The following is a 17,232-nucleotide window of genomic DNA, read 5'->3' on the forward strand; positions in this document are numbered from 1 at the left end:
TTTACTTATTATGTCACCGTATGGTCACCTTTGCTTATAATTTTTTGCTGCTCCAAGCTTTCTATGTTTCCTAATTCGTCCAGTTCATGTATGACACATTGTATGTATGCTTGATTGACATTTGTTCCACCGACGAAGTGCTATTTGGTTTTTCTTTATGCTTACTTTGCCAAACAACTCCGTCCGAGCAGTTTTGACAAAATAAATAAAAACTACAATGTTCCTATCATAGCATTCGCATGTCGTCTCTCTTCTTTTGTGGGCTTCTGTATTTTTGGCGCTACGATTTGTCATGATGTTGAACAAACAAGCACAAATAGCCTTCGAAATAAAAGTTTCCTTCAGTGACGCTTCTAGTATAATGAACTTCGTATGCCAAATTCACTAGGATATCTTTCCTCTAGTGCCTAGTCGTCTGAACCTCAAACACAATTGTTGTTCGATTTCCGGAGCTACAATACACTTCCGATATAATCAGGCCGAGTGGTCTTGCATCCCCGTTGCTTTCGCATTTTGTGTATCCAGATGATATGATCTTGAATTCGATGCGAATAGCCATTAGTAGTGGAAGTGTTGTACCTGGACTAAGCGCATTACATATGCCTAGTTTTCGCCGCCGTCATTCAGTCGCCGACTTGAACGCAAGGCTGCACAAGCCAGATGAAATGTTTGTCCCTAACAGCAGCGAACCCTGCGTCTTTGATGAAGGCTGCTTGCGATTCAACGTGGGCAAAGTAAGAGCACATTTTAGTTTACTATGTCGCACTACTTTCCCGCAGTAGAAAGGTATATTTTCGCATACCAAAAAGACTAAACTCAATTCTGGTGTTTTAGGGCCCGAAACCACAATCTGATTATGAGGCACGCCGTACAGTGGGAGACTCCGGAATAATTTTGAACACCTGGGCTCCTTTAACGTGCACCCAAATCTAAGTACATGGGTGTTTATGCAGTCCACACTTATCGAAATGCGGCCGCAGCGGACAAAATAAAACCCGGAACCTAAAGCCGAAGCACGCTTAGTAGCAACAGAAACATTGAAAAGCGCGCTGTCTGCATCAATTTCTCGTTCTAAAGAAACACAACGGCATAAGTAATATCGAAGAAGCGCACGTAACTTAACTCGAGTGACGCCGGCGAAGCGCAATAATTTCTCTGTCGAGGTTTTCAGACATCTGCGTTTACGATATTTGATTTCTCGCTTCGGGTTAGAGAGACTGTGCTCAGATGGAGTGATACCACTGAATAACTTGCGTTATTACTCTTCATATTGAAATAAATTGCTCATGTCCAAGGCATAACTCAATCTCACGTGTTCTAGTAAAAGACATTGGTTGTAGAAACACTTGAAGCAGAAAACTTGTGAAACAACAGACTTCCAAAGAGAGCGTCAGTCCAGCTTTTACTTCTCTTAGGACCAGAGTAAGCTTCCGCAACAGCCTGAACAAGCAGAATGCTACAATTTTCTCAGTGTTTGTATTAGGTGATCCCACTGTTCTGTTTATGTAAGGGAACTCACTGAAGTTTCATTTTTTTTTTTCGAAGAGATTGTCGCTTGGGCACTAGAATACAAGTGAGCACTTGAACAATTGCTTTCGCTTTTTTTTTCATTTACTTTCGACGTAACAGATAGTTCCGTATGTACACTACGAAGAGTTCCATAATGGAACAAAAATCGTTGGCCCTCTTGGTGCCATTGCGGAGGCCTTGGTGCGGAAATTCAAGTTGAGGTACGACTCGACTTTTTCTGTGTTTTATGGTGATATTACCCTTTTAAAATCCAGAGGTTGTGCATTATAAAACCAAAAAGTGGACGCATAGCATATATTTGTGCGTTTTGTGGGTCTCTATGTTCTACAGATCCCAAATGCTATTCCCAGAAGAACGAATATGGGGCATCAAGTCTAACGGAACTTTTTCCGGATTCCTCGGAATGGTGCAAAGAGGGGTAAGTAGAGCCATAGACTGCTTCGTAATATCCTTACGAACAATCACAATTTCTTTTGTTAACAAAACCTAAACAAACACATGATTTTAGAACGTTGGCTTGCAAGGCAGGTCAGTTATATTGTGGCCAATGTGGTTATTTCGCGCGCCCAGAAAAAGTAAAAACCCCTTTTTCGCATTGCTTATAACAATACCAGGTGCCCGCGAAAACTGCCTATAGCTGAGAATGGTTTGTTTGGTAGAACGCCGCTTGCTGACCTGCAATATATTCGCACTTGTAAAAGCATACCGAGTCACCTCTGTACATTTTATCAATACGAATGGCATTCTTTACCAAGAATGCTAATTTCTAAGCCAAGCCGCATAGTGAGTCTTGTATATCGGCTACCTAGTGTTGCGTGTGTAAGGAAATGCATACGTCTGTACAATAAGGACAAGCCAAACGTCAGGATTTGAAGCGAGACTAGAACCAACCAAAGGCGTTAAACAAGATGAAGCCTAGTAACGAAGAGATAAACGTCCTATTTAGGCGAACGTGGAAAATGTGTGCAAAGTGGTTAGTCTGTGAAACAATCCCATTGACTTTAAAAAGCAGAGCAGCGCTGTTGAAGACTTCACGCGCATGTACATCGGGGCCAAGCTGCTCGAATTGTATTCCTACAAGACGTGGTTGTACGGCGTGGCGTGTGAGCAGAGCAGTCATCTCGACAAAAAAGTGTGCGCAAGCTTCCCGTTGCAGCCGCATGACAAGCAAGGCCATCGAGCACGAAAGGTGTAGGAATCGGTAGCGTTTCACGATGCCGAGCCACAAATGGAACAGATGGTTTCGCTAACTTCAATATTAGGTCGCGAAGTCACCAATTAATAACTTCCGTAGGATGCCGTATTCAATTTCACCATGTATGTGTGACCTATTCACCTTCCACCAGGGCATCGACATCATGCTCGGGCCGATGGCACCCACAACAGGAAGGGCGGAGGCTGCTGATTTCTCGGCTGTTTACGACGTGAATTACGTCAGCCTCATGACTTGGAAGCCGGTGAAGTTCGTCGACCCTTTCAACTTCGTCTTGTCATTCGATCTGAACGTAAGAACGTGACGTTGTGATGAATTTATCAAGTAGCCGTTGTCACCTTTGCGGTTTTCTTAAGAAGTACAACAGCCACAACACACGCAACAAGAACGGCCACTGTGGCTTAGGGTGGGGCTTTTGAGGCGCTCCTGTATGTCTAGAATACTTAAGACCCAAAACCGAACCTCGTCCTGAAGCAATTGGAGGCACAGTACTCAGAGATGGCTCCCTCTAGCTTGCCGAGGCTTCATTACTTTTTATACAAACTGTGTAAAATAATGTGTAGCAAGATCCCGGACCAGGACGAATTTTTCTGCAGATGCAAGGCTTTTCTTTCGAGCAATCAGTACGGGTTTCCACTGTAGCAATTCTTACGATTGGGTAGAGGCCTCATTTTCCCTTTGTTAATGGCAAGTAAATGCTGCTCCTTTGCGCAGAACTTTTTGCATATATACTACAGCGATGGCCCTGTTCCCCACTCCGTGAAAATCCAGTCATACTAAAACTTGAAGCATTGTCATGCGTGTCTATCATAGATGCCATGAAGAACAGTTCAAGCATTTACCGTGAAATTTAAACAGTGCCACACAGGACAACTTAAGGATGCACAATGCACTGTGGGCGTTCTTCATTCTGCCCTCGCCTAGTCTCATGGCCTAGCTCATGACCAGTTGTCCTGATGACATAGGACGAAAGCGGTCGAAGATAGGCTATCGCTAGTGAAGCAAGTCTTCGCGATTGATGTTCATGGTGGAGAAATCCCGACAACGAAGCTAAGCACTCCGACACGCAATTATTGAAATGTGGAAGTTGCCAGGCTTCCGCTGTCAACTTCATGATGCGGACGACTATACAAGCTAGCGACAATGTTTTATATTTCCGTTTAACTTTTTAGCATCTCACTGAGAACCATGCATTTTGTCCATGCAGGGCATAGCTTTCACCAAAGTGTTCATTCTTAGTAGGCAATCATTTTTTGTCACGTTTTCGGCAGCCATACTGTTCTGGCTTATTAGTTACAAAGCAGTGATGCCGCGAAGCCCAGCGGTCAAACGCGAAGAAAGCGGAAATTGTGTTCACTATATAGTGGCAAGACAAGCAAGTAGCGCACATTGTAACACATGGTGGGCTTATACGGCTCTCATAGCTTGGTAACACTTCAGTCGTCACACACGATAGTCAAAAACTACGGAACAATTTGCACTACTTAGGCCTCAAGCAAAAAGATAATTTTCGAAAAACATGAACTGTATTCGCCACTGCAATGTTGCTAAAAGTCTAAGCAAAGTAAGTTATTGGCGAGCTGGTACATGTTCACGAATAGGAAAGAAAGTGCAGAAACAAACCTATGGAGACAAGGTCTTTTCTTCCTTATCTACGTTGTCTTTTAGTGTAATTTTTTTCTTAACAGAATAACATATTTTAAAATAATGCTGCTGATCTTTTAATTGGTTAGCTTGATTCGCTAAATGGTCAACCTTGCTTCTCCACCACCTTGCCCACACGTAGTATTCATGCCGCGCTCTCTTCAGTCGCGTTATGTTCGGATGTGTAGCAATGTACCAAAAGCAATTATACATTATGATTTACAATGAAGCAGTGCGAGTTTACGAAGCCGTGGCCTTCTGTACGCCCGTTATTACTAGTAGGCTAATAGACGCTTATCTGACGTAGGCTTTCAATACACGCGGCCCACTACGCATCGAGAACGAACCAAGACATGTCTCGTTTTCAGATGGCCCTGCACGTGAGGAAGCTTGCGAAACTAGCGGAGCATTTACGAGCGTGTCGTTCCTATGTGTTTTACATTCACGGCAATACAGTGCATTCCTTCTGCTATTTTGCCAAACGCAGGTCTGGCTGAGTATTTTCTTCTCCTGGCTCCTTCTAGCTTTCTTCACGGCCAAGATGGACATCATTTCGGGGTCCTTGTTTCAATACGAGAGCAAGTCATTTCCCGAGTACTTCTGGATCTACTTTAAGCTGCTTTTTCCTAACAGTAAGCATGCTTAGTTTAGTCCTCGTTATTAGGTTATTCTACATTTGCGCAGTCTACATCCGGTAATTTTTACCTCCTACCGGTGACAGAAGATCAACAGCATGGTCTACACTATGGATGAACATAATGCACCTTTAATGCCGTTATCACTTTTATGCTACCTGGGACTGCCTTCAAGACGAATGGTATTGCAACTGTGCCGCGTGTTGCTGCAACCTACTAAACATTTCCATTGGTGCTCCAGTTAAGCTTGTCCCGAGCTATAAGGGACTTCTGGGGAAACTTAAATCTAACGGCAATGCTTTTCGTAGAGCATTTTTGAACATGTATCTCAAAAGTGGGGCTACGCTACCCCTGGCATTTCTGTTGAGCAGACAGGGCTTCACTACTGTTCGGCTTCCATTTTGCAACTGCAACACGCTCTCAGAATAAATAATCGAACTATATTACTTTTGAATTAGCTACCTAGCCATGGTGTTTTTCCCATGCAGGTAAAATACACCTCTTGCAGAAATACACACGGAAAGGCGGAATAACGATATATTACCCGACAGCGGGTAATCGTCTGATTTAGATGTGTAACACAAGCTGTGAACATGACCGTGCACGAGACATATTCGTAAGCCCTTGCTCAGAGGGTCTGGCCTCCGTTGTGAAGCGGCCTGCAGGGCTGGGATGCGGTAAAGGGCACAAACTGTAAGGCCCACAATAGGGCACAAACGGATATGTTTCCGTTTGTCTTTCGTTCTGTATGCCTTACTCACAGTCTGCGCATTTTAGTACCCAACCATGACGGTATAAATAAACAATTTCTCCGAAAAAGCAGCGCTCTCAATAGCTATCAGTACCGAACCTTAGAGAAATTCCTGCAGAATGCGCGCTTGCGCCGATTTTTTCTATTGCGTCTTTAGACATCCTCTATCGAATGCGTATATATATATATATATATATATATATATATATATATATATATATATATATATATATATATATATATATATATATATATACATCGCGAGCACTTTCACCTGTACACAGTCAAATAAAACAACCGGGACCAATAATGCTTCTTTTATTACATATCCGCTGTATCTGCAGCGCATCTTGTCTTGCGTGCTTCAGAGTGGCATCACTTGCACCTCATGTAAAAAAGGTCGATGGCACTTAGGTCTATCTGTCGAAACTGCGAATTTCTTGGAGCCATCTAACCATTTTTGAAAATACAAAACCAGATCTGAATAAATGATAACTTACCGGTCCCTAATGGTTGATGATTGATAAGATATGCTAATTATAAATATACCTGTCACAAACGCATTTTCAGCCTCTTTCTTTCAATGCAATGGTAATTTGCAATGCTTCAAGATATATAAATATAGATATACCTGAGGGAAAGAAAGTCAAGCTGCTTGCAGCAGCAGATGACGCTTCTATATTTCAGCAACGCGCGCGTGTGTAAGTCCTCTGTCATTTCGTTGATGTACCGTGTCTTGTACTGGAGATGGCGCTATGTGTTTTATTTCACATACCGCGTTGGAACGGTTTACTTCACAATCGTGCTATATAGAACTGGGTGCTTAGGGGCATACGCGTAGATGAGCCTGCTTCTGATGACCCCTTAGCAAGTCCCAACAGCGGAAGTACACACAAGCCGAAACTTTCAAACAATTCATCCCATAATTGTCCAGCAAATACACTTCGCGTTACTAGATTTTACAATCACGTGCAATGTTTGCGCAGTGTATTTTATTTCTTTGTTTTTTTGATGAGGCTCCAATGTGCAGAGAGTGAAACCTACGTAGTCAGCGACCGCAAAGCGCTTCGTGTAAGGTAAATGATTCTTCGCATTATATTTCCCATTAAATGACACTGCCTGGCGTAGAATGCACAACGCTAAGCTAGATCAGGTGCATACGAGAGAGTGCGTACGACGTCGTGGTGAAACACCTGCTCAAACTAACAGCGGCGCTCGTGCAGGCGCGACACGGTGGCGACCCCTATGATCTACGAAGGGAAAAGATCGGGGTGTGGCTAAAGAACGCTTGCCATTCAAATTAATACACATCTCATGCACTGTAGAGTTGGTTCACGGGAATCCTGCATGCCCACTCCACTAACGCTGTCTGATGAGGTCAGCTCTTGTGCCAACCAATCGGGACGCGTTACCACCTATCCCGCATTCCTCTCTATCGATGATGCTGCTTTTCCTCACCTGTACGCTTCCTCCACACTCTAACTACCAGCACTGACCACAGCATTTAAGCCTAGCTTCTATATATGTATATATATATATATATATATATATATATATATATATATATATATATATATATATATATATATATATATATATATATATATATATATATATATATGTATGTATGCGGGGAGAGATGTACAAGGAATACTTTAGAAATGTGCAACGCGACTGGTTAAACAACGTTTTGCAGGTTATCCTAACAACAAGGCGCCTTGGTTTCGGCTCCTGGTCGGAATATGGCTCCTGTCTCTGGTAGTCATCATGGGCCTACTCAACTGTACGCTCACTTCTACGATGCTTGTGAGGAAGACAACGGACTACGTGGACAGCTTTGAAGACTTGCTGCGTTTTCCCAAGGTCAAGATCGCCACCGAGAAGCTGACTTATTTTTCGAGGCTCCTGAAGGTAAGCAAGAAAAATAAGTTCCGGCAGGACCCATCTCACGATGGCTGTTCACGTTAATTTGATTAGCCGTCAAGCAACGTACGACACACCGTATTGCTAAAGACACCTTTAATTACAAGCTGTAGTGGTAATTCTGGCGTTTCCATTGCTTGGAGTCCTTGACCAATTGCATGGATCCGATGCTTACATGGAAATGGGTGTTACGAGAACCATTCTACGATGTTAGCTCAAATGTTAAATGTAACTATTCCTCCGCCGACTCGGTAGCATAGATGTTAAACTTGCTGCGACTACCACCTCTATCACAGCGGCGCCTAGTGGCAAGACTAAAATTTATATTTTTGATTTCTAAACACCACTTTAACCTCGATACTTCAGCTTACTTAGCTCCCTAAGAAAAGCGAACTCTAAGAAAACATTACTCAATGTTTATTGGGCCACAGCTGCATATCGACGCATATGCAAATTCATTCCTACCTCAAACTATAAATGATTGGAACACCCTGCCATCATCGGTTATGCAGTGCACCTCATCTGAAACCATCAAAAAGTGCATAATGATGTGATTACAAACTTCAATCTTTATGTTTGCTTCCATTATTGTACATGTTATACAATCTTGTTTTATATACTACCATATACCATGTAAGGTCTGCTTTATGAATTCTAGCGTTTCTTATGAATTAGAAGTTACAAAATTGATTGCCGAATTCTATACTACTGGACAAATTATTAGACTACCTGTCTAGACTACTGACACTTCGCTGATGTAATTTAGTGTTGTAACACCCAGTTTGTATTTTTGATAACTAATTATTGTTGTAACATTGTTTCTATTTGTGATGCCTTAGAACTGACTCTGTAATGGCCTTATCGGTAAAAGCATCGTAAATAAAAATAAAATGTTATGCAAAGTGAAATACTAATGACGGAAACGTCTGAGCAAAATGACGCCAATGGGATGTACTTTTACGCACTGCCCCCCAGCCGACATCATGGATTTTGTATTGCCGACTTCCCTTCTCTGTAGGTCCACGCTCCTCTCTCAGTGCACGCTCAGGCCGAACACGCAACAGGAAAGGCAAGAAGAACCTACCTCGCTTGATGCAATACCTACGTCCCAGTTCACTTCAATTCTATTTCCACACTTCCCAGATGCTGTTGCCGATTTCATTTCTGGCCTATTGCCATGCTGCTGTGTTCAGGCACATACCCACTCTGTGATATTGGCCAAGAATCGGCACATACCCGGTGAAATATACTCATAAGCCCAAGCTGTCGGTTTAGGCACATATTCAGTGGCACATACACAACCCACTGCCCCTGAATTGTCTTGTACTGCTTGTCTGTTCGGGTACATGCCCACTCTGTGGCATTGGCCAAGCAGTGGCTCATACTCAGTGATGCAAGTTGTCTGCTGGGGGCCCATACTCATTGGCACATACCCAATTGCACTGAATTTCTTTGTCCTGCTTGTCCGTTCGGGTGCATACCCACTTTGGGGCATTGGTCATGCTTGGGCACGTACTCTGTGGTCCAAGTTAACTGTTGGGCGCACATATTCCTTGGCACATACCCAGTGAACTGAATTTTTTCTGCCTGCCTATTCGATCACATACCCAACCTGGGACATAGGCTAAGTACACTCTTAGACAAATACACACGCTTTGGGGTGTACATTTGCCACACAACAATAAACGTAATCTACCTTGCCTGCGTTTCCTTTCTTAAAAACGCTGCGCTCACAACTTTCCGGTCGAGAATTCTCTGTCATGCAGATAACGCGCATGCCAATCGTGACCTGGAAGTACCGAGCTCGTAGTGTTAATGAACGGAAATGCGGACAGGACAGATGACGATTATTGTTGTGTGGCAAGATACGACCCAAAGGGTGCAATTTTGTTTAAGAGTGTATGGGCACATTCTGTATGGGCATGTTCTGGTACATATCTATTCAGGGGCATTGGCCGAGAATGGGCACATACCCAGGGCACATACTCAGTGACCCAAATTGTCTATTGGGGCACCTATTCAGGGGCACATGCCCACATCCGCTGTATGTTTTTGTCCTGCATGTATATTGCACCACAAAATCATTCTGGGGCATTGCACAAGAATAGGCACACAGCCAGTGGCCCAAGTTTCCATGCGATGGTGGTCAAAAAGCAACATTCTAAATAGAGGTTAATATTCGAAGAACGTTAATCGCATTTTTTTTTAATTTGGCAGAACCCATCTTACTATAACTGTCTATGGTAATGCGTTTCGCACCCACCGTGGTTGCTTAGTGGCTATGGTGTTGCACTGCTAATCAAGAGGTCGCTGTATCAAATTCCAGCCACGGCGGCCGCATTTCTATGGGGGCGAAATACAAAAATGCCCGTGTACTTAGATTTAGGCGCACGTTAAAGAACCCCAGGTGGTCAAAATTAACCCGGAGTCCCCAACCACGGCGTATGTCATAATCAGAGCAGGTTCTGGCACGTAAAACGCCATAGTTTAATTTGATGCGTTTCGCATTTAATAAATATAATGACACAACCTAGGATTTTGCTGGACGCATACATTTCCGTCATTAATGAAACATGTGGCCTGTTAAGCATGCAATATTTCTAGCATGCACTGTGTTCTATCCACTGTCCGGAGTGATCAAAAAACCGAGTGGTAAATCATAACCCCGATTGAGTTACCGATTTATTTTTAATGCATAAGCATTATTAGGCTAGTCAGCCAGGGAAACCGGTCGTTCACGCCACGGCGACCACTACACAATAGCAACGTTCAGAATGGTGCGATATACAGTTCATGATAAACATTCGGTAGAGAACCCACCTCATGATGACTGTCGACGGCAACGCGTTTCGCATTGAATCAGTGTAGCGACGCAACCTACTGCCACTGCCGAAACGAGTTATGAGGCGTGTATTACAGTGGGACTCCTTTTTCGCGCTTCCCTCAGAACACTCGGCGCCATCTAGAGCCGCCGCAGCGAAGCCTGCGCGTGGCTGAGCTCCTCTCTCGTGCATCTTTCTGGACACGCCGCACCATCTAGTGGCGCTGACGAAACGTCCGCGCGTTTCTTTTGTGAAGCGTGGCGTGCAGGTGCCTGCGAACGCTGAGAATTGTTTCCTCGCTTGCCGCACACCATGCAGTGGCACATACTCAGCGACCCAAGTTGGCGAGCGGTTCATTGAATAGCGGCACACACCCAATGCATTCATGGCGCAGCTCTCTAAAGCGTTGGTGTGAAATACGTTCACTGAAAAGTGGCACATACACAGTGAATTTGTGACACAGCCTGCTAATGCGTCGGCTTGCTGTCCTTGAGGAACCTTTGTGGCGTAGGTTCGATTCGGCTCAGCATCGGATACACTTACGGGATCTTTTTCATCATTCTAGAGTGCAACAATCCTAGTAGCACATACCTAGCTACCGAACTTGGCCTCAGACACGTTTGTTGTAAAGCGGCACACATCTACTGCCACATACAGTTACCCAAGTTGGCATCAAAAAGGTTCATTGGAGACCAGCGCAGACTGAGTGGCACGTACCCATTACTCCAAATCGGCGTCATACAATTTCTTTGAACAGCGGTACCTACCCAGTCCCGCATCTACAGTGACCCATGTCAGCGTGAAAGAGGTTCTTTGAAAAGCGGATGCTAAACACGCATTTTTGCGAACGCTGCCTTGAGCCCACACCTTCTGTGGCATACATGCGCGTTTTGTTGACGATGATTTAGCTTTAAATGCAGCACAGAAGCAGTAGCAAACTTGGCACAACAGATCCTGACGAGCAACATATTGTTGTTAGATCACAGTGACTATTTAAGTGACTTTGCTGACACCATTCGCCTGCTTCAGGAACTTGTCTGAATAACCTTGCTCGACCCAATTAAGTAGCCTTCTCTGGTATATGGTAGCTTACGCTGAAACAAGAAGGCGGCACAAGTACCATCACAATTTCTTTTTTGGCAAGCACTTTTCCAATCTCGCACTCGCCCATCTTTCAGCATCTTTAAAGGGGTCTTGCGACTCGAACTTATTTTTCGTAACATGACGTAACATTCGTAGAGCCGCAAAATGCACCCAAAATCGTACACTTTACGAAATATTCGGGACCTAAAGCATCGGGCTGTTCTGATGAAGGGACCGGGTTCCAAACCAACCGTCGGATCAACTTGGGTCACTGGCTAAGTGCCGCTTTTCAATAACCCGCTTTCAACCTAACTTGGATCACTGGGTATGTGACACTGGGTTATGCGCCACTCTTTAATGAACCTCCTTGGCGCCAACATGGCTGTGTGCCAATCTTGAATGACAAATGAAATTTCTTAAAAATTGCACTTGTGCCGCGTGGTATGGAAAACGCGTCCCACATATTAAGACATACTTGTCTGAATATATGGGCAAGAACTACGCGCAGACTTCGCGGCGGCGGCGCGAGATGGCGCATTGCTTCCAGAAGAAGCGATAAAAAGGAGTGGCCGGCTGCAGTACACGGCTCATGCATGACGCGTGTTTCAGCGATGGCAGTACAGCGCATGACTACATTGTTTCAATGCTAATCCATAGACGTTCGTCGTGATATGCGCTCTGCCGGAATTCGTGCGTGTGTGTGTGTGCGTGCGTGTTTGTGTCAAGGTTTAAGGAGTGCTTTTTAATTGGTCACAGGACCCTGTAGGAGAAACCTTCAGCAAACTGAGCAGCCGACACCAGGAAGTTGTAGGTATCTACCAGGCCGGTCCGGTGCTTGAGTCAGTAATGGACGATGTTCTAAAGAAGAAACGGGTCATGATCGGCACGGACGTTATGCTCAAGTCGCACATCGCCGACCACTTCGTCAAAACTGGGACCTGTCGACACCACGTGACCAAGGGAATAGGCGGCACCATGAACATTGTGATGCTCCTCCGGAAGACGTTACCTAAGGAATTCAAGAGGAAACTTGACAGATTGTAAGGACCCTATCCGATTTTAGCTACGACTGAAAGTTGGATGCTTAACGCATTGCATTATGTTGTGTTTTTCATGCACTATGACATACCAGCGCTAGAAAACGGGACACGAGAAAAAAGGGACAAAACATGACTCTGAACTGCTTAAGCGCAATGTTCGTATCGCATGATTTGTGGTTAAGTTCCAGTGACAATTCCTAACTTTCATATTGTACAAGTTATGCATGACAAGCATATACGCGTTCGCAAACACGCGAACTATACACTGTAAAAACTTTAAGTATGAATATTTCATAAATATTCTTCCGGCTTCGGCACTTTCAATGTTTACCCTCTATTACTGTTTTGTTGACAACTGACACTTGTCGCTTTGTATAGAGTATGTCGCGCGCCAATAAAAATCACGCTTTAGAACACCATAAGACATAATATTTCGTAAATATTCTTCCAGCTTCGGCACTTTCAATGTTTACCCTTTATTACTGTTTTGTTGACTACTGGCACTTGTCGCTTTGTATAGAGCATGTCGCGCGCCAATAAAAATCACGCTTTAGAACACCATAAGACATCGAAAGAGCTTTCTCTTTGCCAAAATAATCACATGTTTATCGTGTTGACTTTGAGTCAAGTGCTTTTGGGAGATAGTACTGTCAGTCTGCTGATTTAAGGGGCCCTTAGTATAATGAGGAGAATCGGAATGTTTTCGAAAACGAGTCAAGCCACACGTTATATGCTCTTCCGGAATATCCGAAAGTACAGTGACAAAGGAACTGATATGATAATGTACCTTTAAACGCGAACTGCTAGGAACCTCACCTTATTTTTGCTATGAAACTTTTCAGGGTCACCGCCGTACATGTACGGCGGCAAAAACAAATCCCAAGTGATCATGTATGTGCATGTACGAAGGCCACTGAATGTTTGAAAAAGAAAACGCGCCTTTCGGAACGAAGCGTTCCCTAGCGTCGCTCAGGAGGTGCAAAATTCGGTCCCTTATAAAAAAAACCTTATAGTGGTTATTGTTTTCTATAATGACAAAAACTGCCCTGGCGCAATATAATCGTGATGGTTGCTGCGCCGATAAAGCCTTAATTTATTACTCGTTGTGTTTGCCGCACCTCGGCCTTTGCTAAAACTGATTTCTCCTGCTTCGAGTATAGTGAACTGTCGCGTGCTTACGCATGCGCTTGCGCACTTTATAATCGGCGTTCTCGCACGTTTCGCCACGAGTTACCGTTAAAAAGTGATTTGCATCTGCTTTCTTAACACTCCAAGCGTTACGGCGAGATGCTCGGCGGCATGGCTCTCCCGTAGGCGTGTGCTCGTAAATCGGTGATACTGCCGTGCGTGAGTCTCTTTTTGCGAGACACTCGAGAACCGATAAAATTTCGTCTAGCGATCGACTGATTTCTCCAAGTTTCTCACTCGCTTCCTTTTTCTGACAGAGTATACACACCCATTATACTCAACGCGTTGAGATATACGCAACGATTATACGTAACGCATTCAGTATATTCGCTACGATTGAGATTCATTGCGGGTGCTCACATGGCATGCCTCTCTTTCGGTATGGGCGTGCGTCCTGGGGCCGTATTCTCTAACGAAGCACTTCACTTTTCATTTTTCTGGGCCTTTTTTAGTGCAAAAGAAATGAAGTCCAATAAGTCATGGAATTATAGCCTTTTCACTTCTCCTTTGCGAGCGGCAACTCGCGTTTCAAGGTGATTGAAACTTTCATTCGCGTTCACAAACGCCCGGCCGAATGCCTCAGAACACTTCCATACATCTTTCTCAATGACTAAACGCACCTTTAGCGATCGTCCCCGATCAAGTTGGAGCAAGAGAAACCACCAGTTTCAGTTGCGATTTCTAAACAACAAAGACGTATAGCGCGAGTTTCACGACAACGCACCGTCGTTCCGTTGTGAGAAAGCGCTGCATGAACGGCAAGCAATTCATCAAGTTTAAGCGACAAGCAGAGCTGGGGCCTTCGAAACGGACGAAAAACTCCGTGGCAGTGCTATATAGTCATGCATACTGGGACCATGTCACCAAACCAATGTTACTTGCACACCTGTTGGTTCTTACTTTCACTATCCCTGCAGCGACCAGTTTCAATTTCTGCGGTCATTTAGTTTGGTTCAGAAATCAATAGCCCCCCTTCCTTTTCCTTTTCATTCCAAGGCCCCTTGACATTGACACGGAAGCTGGGTCCCTGGCCTTGCACATGAAAACAGCGCAAGGACCTGGACTTCTTGTTTTTATATATTGAGTCAATTGGTTCGCTGTCTAAACTACGACTCACGCGCGTCGTGTCATCAAGACTGTAGTTTATTCTATTTTGCATTTACCGTCTACATTCGTCGCATCGGACACTTGCCCCACTGCTAATAACATCACACCGCCTGCATTTGTTTTCCTTTTTTCTTCTGCCCACCTTCGTCTAGGGCCTTTTTTTTTCCTTCATCCCACTCCCTGCAGAGTAGCATACGCGAAAATACGCTGGCTAAACAGTGTGCATTTTCAAAAAAGAGCTTCCTCTCTTTCTCTCATTCCTGCAGCATCACGCACGTGAACGAGTGCCACGCCTACCACAAGGAGATGGAATGGCGCCTCCGCAACTATACCATGTGTCAGAACGAAAAAGACGACGGCATCAAGCCTCTCGTCATGGTCGACCTTCAGGGCGGATTTCTTATGCTTGTGGGGGGACTCGGCGCCAGTTTGCTGGTACTGGTCGCCGAGTGGGCGTTCGCGACGAGAACGGTCAGACGACGAACAAAACGGCAGACGACTCTCAGAAATGCCCCAGTGTTAACGAGACGCGCATTGAGGAGACGTATTAAGCTGTACCGGTAGACATATTAAGTGACGAATAGGTCAACGTCACCAGAACGAATGCAAAAAACGAGACGAAGCGACACCAACTTGCATTTCCCACACCATGCTCGTCATGATGTCAAAGATTTCGTCCAGCAGTGTATGTTCAGCGTAAGAAATCACATTGCGTTTGAATGTATGCTGATATCAAACCAAACAATTACCTTTAACGATCCTTCTAATACTGCAAAAGCTTCGACGTGAAGTTTACGCCGCCAGTGCCGTGGTTGACGAGGTACTCTAAATTCGAAAAGCTTTCTGGTTTATTTTTGCTAAAAAGAGCCGCCAGAAAAAAAGTGTCAATGAATTTCTTAAAGGATTGTCAGTTTCACTCGAAGGCGAAACATTGAAAGCGATAGCAAGGTTTAGCGATGCCCTGAAGGCGCCTGAGAAAGCTGGCGTGGTGATCGAGGAGGGGTGTGCCGGCGGCGCTGGAGGTGTCGCACCCCAAGCCATCCTATCGAGCACAAGATTATACCAAAGGGAAACCATCGGTCACAGCGTCCAAAGGAAAGCATTACGCAAATTTATCCTTACGTTCACCACGGTGTGGCATCTGCACAGCTGCTAAGGAATGTCAATGTGTGTGCGCACAGTTAAAGATCATGGCAACAGTGAAAGCCCGAACGCTACCGTGCTTCCGGCAGAGTTGATGGAGTAGAACGGGACGGGCTTAAGAGGTAGTCTGCTAGCCTGCTTGAGCTAATCAGGTAATCTATACATGCTTATCAGTTTATAGCACTTTGGCTATCTCTCCTTATACCCCCGTCACACGGGCACACGCAAACCCCTTTTAACTCCGTCGTCTTAATCTCGAGGGAAATGCACTCCGTGTCACTCGGTCGCCCTTCCGCCAAGGGAGTTAAAAGGAGCTTTTGCTCAAGGGAGATCGGCGATCTCCCTCGGCGGCTGAAGGAAGCACTCCCATGCCCATATTTCTTGTTGCAAAAGTGATAATTATTGTTTGCATTAAAAGTAACGTAGCGTGTGTTTAGAATGTTTCTTTTGAATTAAATAACTGCCCAAGCACAATTCAGTAACAGTAATGCTTGCTGCTGCACAGTACTCTCGACCTAGGCCGCTTGGCACCACGTTTTTTTCTCGTCTTTCAGGGCGTTTACATGCACCCGACAGAATCGGGTTGAGGCGCCTTGTCGGGCTGCAATATGCCTGTCAAGTTCGTGTAAACGCTAGCCGGTCGGACTGAACAAGCGTCGTGTCGGGCTGCTTTAATGTTAGTCCGACCTGTGTGCAGTGCACATGTAAATGCAGACGGGTCCGGCCCGCCAGCGCCGAGACTTGTGCGGCAACTCTGGGATGTCGTGATTTATGCGGCGGCAGCGGGTACAGTATGAGGACAAGGTCAAGGCAAGGCACGGTGCAGTGCAGCCTCATCGTAGCGATAAGACCCACGAAATAGAGCTGTTGCAGACAGCAGCGGGAACCGGCAGCCCGGTTCCAACACGTCCATGTCACGGCTCGGCGCTGTGTGCCGTCATTGTCCCGAGCCGTCAGAAGCGAGTTCATGTAAACGTGGTAAGGTCTGGCACTTTCAGTCCGAAGTCCGGCTCGACCCACTCGCGACGTGGCCTTTGTCGTGCTAATCGTGCAGTAGTCGGTATGAATCCAGGGAAAACACGTGGAAGGTGGCATATGGAAGTTCAAGACAATGAGGAAAACGAGAACAAGGTGAAAGCAGAAGCCAACGTTT

General features: G+C 45.0%; 1 protein-coding gene across 1 annotated transcript; it reads left to right on the top strand.

Moving 5' to 3' along the window:
• The first annotated feature begins 4,880 nt into the window (after positions 1-4,880).
• LOC126545023 (uncharacterized) lies at positions 4,881-16,500 on the top strand. The gene is made up of 4 exons (XM_050192642.2): positions 4,881-5,019; positions 7,470-7,684; positions 12,358-12,641; positions 15,203-16,500. The coding sequence occupies exons 1-4, from the start codon at positions 4,929-4,931 to the stop codon at positions 15,498-15,500; spliced, it is 888 nt and encodes a 295-aa protein (XP_050048599.2). The 5' UTR covers positions 4,881-4,928; the 3' UTR covers positions 15,501-16,500.
• Positions 16,501-17,232: the final 732 nt, after the last annotated feature.

The sequence above is a fragment of the Dermacentor andersoni genome, chromosome 10, assembly GCF_023375885.2.
Source record: "Dermacentor andersoni chromosome 10, qqDerAnde1_hic_scaffold, whole genome shotgun sequence".
Classification (NCBI taxonomy): Eukaryota; Metazoa; Arthropoda; class Arachnida; order Ixodida; family Ixodidae; genus Dermacentor; species Dermacentor andersoni.

Excerpts from the sequence above, each read along its gene's own strand:
- LOC126545023 (XM_050192642.2), top strand. The coding sequence starts at position 4,929 with ATGGACATCATTTCGGGGTCCTTGTTTCAATACGAGAGCAAGTCATTT. Across the intron at positions 5,020-7,469 it reads TAAGCTGCTTTTTCCTAACA|GTTATCCTAACAACAAGGCG; the intron begins GTAAGCATGCTT and ends AACGTTTTGCAG. Across the intron at positions 7,685-12,357 it reads ATTTTTCGAGGCTCCTGAAG|GACCCTGTAGGAGAAACCTT; the intron begins GTAAGCAAGAAA and ends AATTGGTCACAG.